The sequence below is a fragment of the Kryptolebias marmoratus genome, linkage group LG15 (genome assembly GCF_001649575.2).
Source record: "Kryptolebias marmoratus isolate JLee-2015 linkage group LG15, ASM164957v2, whole genome shotgun sequence".
In the NCBI taxonomy this organism is placed as follows: Eukaryota; Metazoa; Chordata; class Actinopteri; order Cyprinodontiformes; family Rivulidae; genus Kryptolebias; species Kryptolebias marmoratus.
The window spans coordinates 12,767,240-12,770,796 of NC_051444.1; the positions used below are offsets into that span (position 1 = coordinate 12,767,240).

General features: G+C 42.9%; 1 protein-coding gene across 2 annotated transcripts in view; it reads left to right on the forward strand.

Moving 5' to 3' along the window:
- Window positions 1-1,794: 1,794 nt before the first annotated feature.
- The window catches only part of LOC108237360 (MAM domain-containing glycosylphosphatidylinositol anchor protein 1), a 166,339-nt gene continuing 164,576 nt past the window's right edge, over window positions 1,795-3,557 (forward strand). For both annotated transcript variants that reach the window (XM_037979938.1, XM_017418722.3), the window contains exons 1-2: window positions 1,795-2,350; window positions 3,049-3,138. In XM_037979938.1, the coding sequence (XP_037835866.1) occupies window positions 3,072-3,138 (67 nt within the window). In that variant the 5' untranslated portion in view covers window positions 1,795-2,350; window positions 3,049-3,071. The remainder of the gene's footprint in view (window positions 2,351-3,048; window positions 3,139-3,557) is intronic.

Genomic DNA, 3,557 nt, shown 5'->3' on the forward strand with positions numbered 1-3,557 from the left:
AGATGCATGATCAAAATGCCTTCAGCGTGTCTGTAAGCAAAGTGTACAGTTAATACCTGTGAGCAACAGGCAACATTATTGTGTGTTTGTGTATATTTATGCCTCAAATACAAATATATCATCCTGCTTTTGCGAATTAAGAACAGCAGGATCAATAGCTTTCATATGGCACCAAACAGAAAATAACTCCAGGCAGTGATGAGTCACGCCGAACACTAGAACATTTAGCTACAACACATGAAGCGCGCATCCCAGAAAACACTGTTCACAGATTTGATGTCAGATATTACAAAGAAGACATGAGATGTATAGACTTCTTGAAGACTTTGGGTCTTTGAAAGGTATGAAGAAATATGTTCTTTATCTAAAAAAAAACACAGAAAAACAAAACAAAAAACTTTTATGATACTGAACAAAAAAAATCTTTACTTGTTCACTGGTTCACTTTCTGCACTTTGCATCGAGTTCAGGAGCTTCCAGAGGTCCGATATGAGCAGAGATTATGCTGTAAAATGACTTGCAGGTGCACTGCGTTCCGTTTTTATAATATGCTAAAGATAAACAACAAGCTCAGTGTCCTGAGAGTGCAAAATCAGTACCTGAAGCAGAGCAGAGGAAACATAAACCAAACTGATAATCATCTTCAAAGTTAAAGTGTATGGGACGGGATCTTAATCCACTAAATAAATAAAATAAAATCACAGGAAAAAATGGTTTATGATCCCTCCATGAAGATGTCTCTTGCAACTGTCTGACTGTTCTTGCCTCTTTTTATGCCATTTATTTTGGATGCTGATCTTCCTTCCCAATGCTTCTGGTCAAACATTAAGAGATAAAGAACTTTTTCTTTTTTTTTTTGTCAAGAAAAAGAAAATCAGAGTTAAGCACAGACTCTGTGTTGGGTCGAGCTTCTGAAACGAAAACAGCCTTTGCTCCAACATCAGCGAGCTGTTTGATATCTCCCGTGTCAGTTTCATTCAGTCCGGCCTCACACAGCTTAGTGTCAGAGCAGCATCCTTCACAGGCGTGGAGCGCACTCATTCCCGACTCCGTCACCGCGCGCACGCACACACACACAGACACACACACTCAGAGCTACACGCTATTTTGCGCACGTCAGTCAAACGTGGGAGCGTCACAGTGTGATGATGATGATGATGGGGAGCTGAAACACGCCCTCCCGTGGCCTCACTGCGAACTCACAGGAACAACTCTGATGTCGAGGAGCACAGAGACAGAAAGTTGGGAGGGGGCAGATGCTTGTTGTGAGAGACTCTTTGTGTGCGCTTGTTCAACAGTCTGTTCTTGCTGTCATAAATAATTGCTCCATGCAGTGGTGTTTTTTGTTTTGTTTTGTTTTTTTTTTTTAGTGGGGGAGGGGGTGGTCGGACTCATCGTACATTAAGCTAAAGAACTTTTCTGAGCTCCTTTAAGCTCTAATTGGCACCGACTGTTGGTGGGACCGCAGCTGGTGAACACCCACCACGAAAGAGAGGCAAAGGGACAGACAGAAAAGTCACTGCGCCCCATCGGATGTTAGAGGCATCCTTTGCCCCCCCCCCCCAAAAAAAGAAAAAAAAGACCAGGAACTGGAGAAGGAAAAGGAGACAGGGGAGCAGTGCTGCCTTCTTTTTTTCTTTCTTTCTTTTTTTTTTCCTTTTCTTTTTTGACAACCTGTTCAGTGTGGAGCTGTGAAGCTTGAGCGCATCCCTCTCCTCCCCTCTCTCCATCCCTCCCTCCCTCCCTCTCTCGCCTCTCTCTCCCGCGCAGACAGGGGCGGTCGTTCTCAGTCTGCGCACATTCCACTTGGCCAGCATCTCTCGGACTCCACAGACACAGCGCTGATTGAAGCTGCGGAGGAGGGGGCGCGCATCAGCCAGAGGGGCTCCACTCCACTGTCCCCCCGGCCGGAAGCGAAGCGGGAGAGCCACTGAAGACACTTCAGCCTCACGTTTGACACAAAATAATAAGCCACAAACAAAAAAAGGATGAGGGGGTAGGATTTTTGAAAATGTTTTAATTTCTCTCAAACACACTTGCTTGAGTTTTTCAAAAGGGGTGAGGTCTTTTTTTTTTTTTTGACTTCCATCTTTGCGAAGAGGGACTCAGATGAGTCGAGCGCCGGTGAGATCCCGCTCACTGCGCTTTCACTTCTGAAAAAAAGAGTTTCAGAGGGGGAATTCTTTCCGAGGTCCTGGAGCTCCATATCGCATCTACTCCCGGGGATTTTTCTAAACGCTGACAGGAAGAGGATATATATAAAGTTTTCAACTGGTGTTTGTGTAGATGCGCCGGGAGCGGAGGAATTCTCGTGGCTGAGCGGAGAGAGCGCAGCGCCTTCGGAGAGAAGGTACAGCCAACCCACCGGCTTTCTGTCCACATGATAAGATTTATCCATATTTTATCCATCCAGGTTGTCTTTTTTTCTTGGAAAAAAAAGCAAGTCTATTGGCGTTTAAGTTAAAGCAGATGTCTCTGTTTTTTTCCCCCTTTCAACAGTCTCAAAGTTGCATTAATCTAATGTAGAACATATTAGTGTTTTTAAGTGTTTGAGGTCTAAAGTCCCGGACGAGCCCCCACTTGTTGTGTTTAATCCTTGATGAATGCTGCAGTTTAATCCCCATAGATGCCCCCATCCCCTCCCCCCCCTCTCCCTCCTGTCCTGACTACACCTGCCCACCCGTGTGGCTCGGCCAGGAGGGGGCCAGGCATCTCTTTTTAGTCAAGCCGAACAGCAGACCTCTCCAATCCTGTCAATCTCCAATTCTCTAACACACAGCCTGGCTTGTAAGCTTTGTATAATCCACGATGTCATGATTGAATTACCCGCCCTTTAAATTGAATGAGGAGATGTTGGAGGCGTTGCAGCTCCGCAGCATTATTCTCACAGCTTATGGGGTTGGAAGAGACAAATTGTTGGATGTAGAAAACAATTTAAAGTAACTGTTGTGTGATTTGTTTTGTTTGATGGTTTACCTTCAGAGGTTGCCCCCTTGGTTCACAATTCCAGATGTCACTCTCCCATCCTCTGTTTCTCTCTGCTTGCAGGTTATGAGGGAGCTGAGCTGAACATGGAGCTTTTCTGGATTTTGTTTTTTTCCAGTGTCCATCCGCTCGTCTGTGGCCAAGGAGTTTACGGTAAGAATCCAGTCATGCATTCGAATTTGACATCATTCTGTTCTTTGTAAGTTCAGAAAAAAACTCAGCTTGTTTTTATTTGTGATGACTTTGTAAAAATACAAAAAACAAAACTCAATGCCCATTTGAGTCACAATAAGCGGATTTTAAACTGGAGTATATTGGCTGCAAATTATCTGGCAAAGTAGATATTTCTTAAAAGTCACTAAAGGGAAAAGCTGGGAAAATATCCAGCAACGTAATTACAGTGGTGGGGAAACCCACCCACTATGTTTTTATTTCTTTTCTTTTTTTCTTTTACCTAAAATGAATGGCAATGAAAGTTATTTATTTATTTATTTATTTATATATATATATATATATATATATATATATATATATATATATATATATATATATATATATATATATATATATAT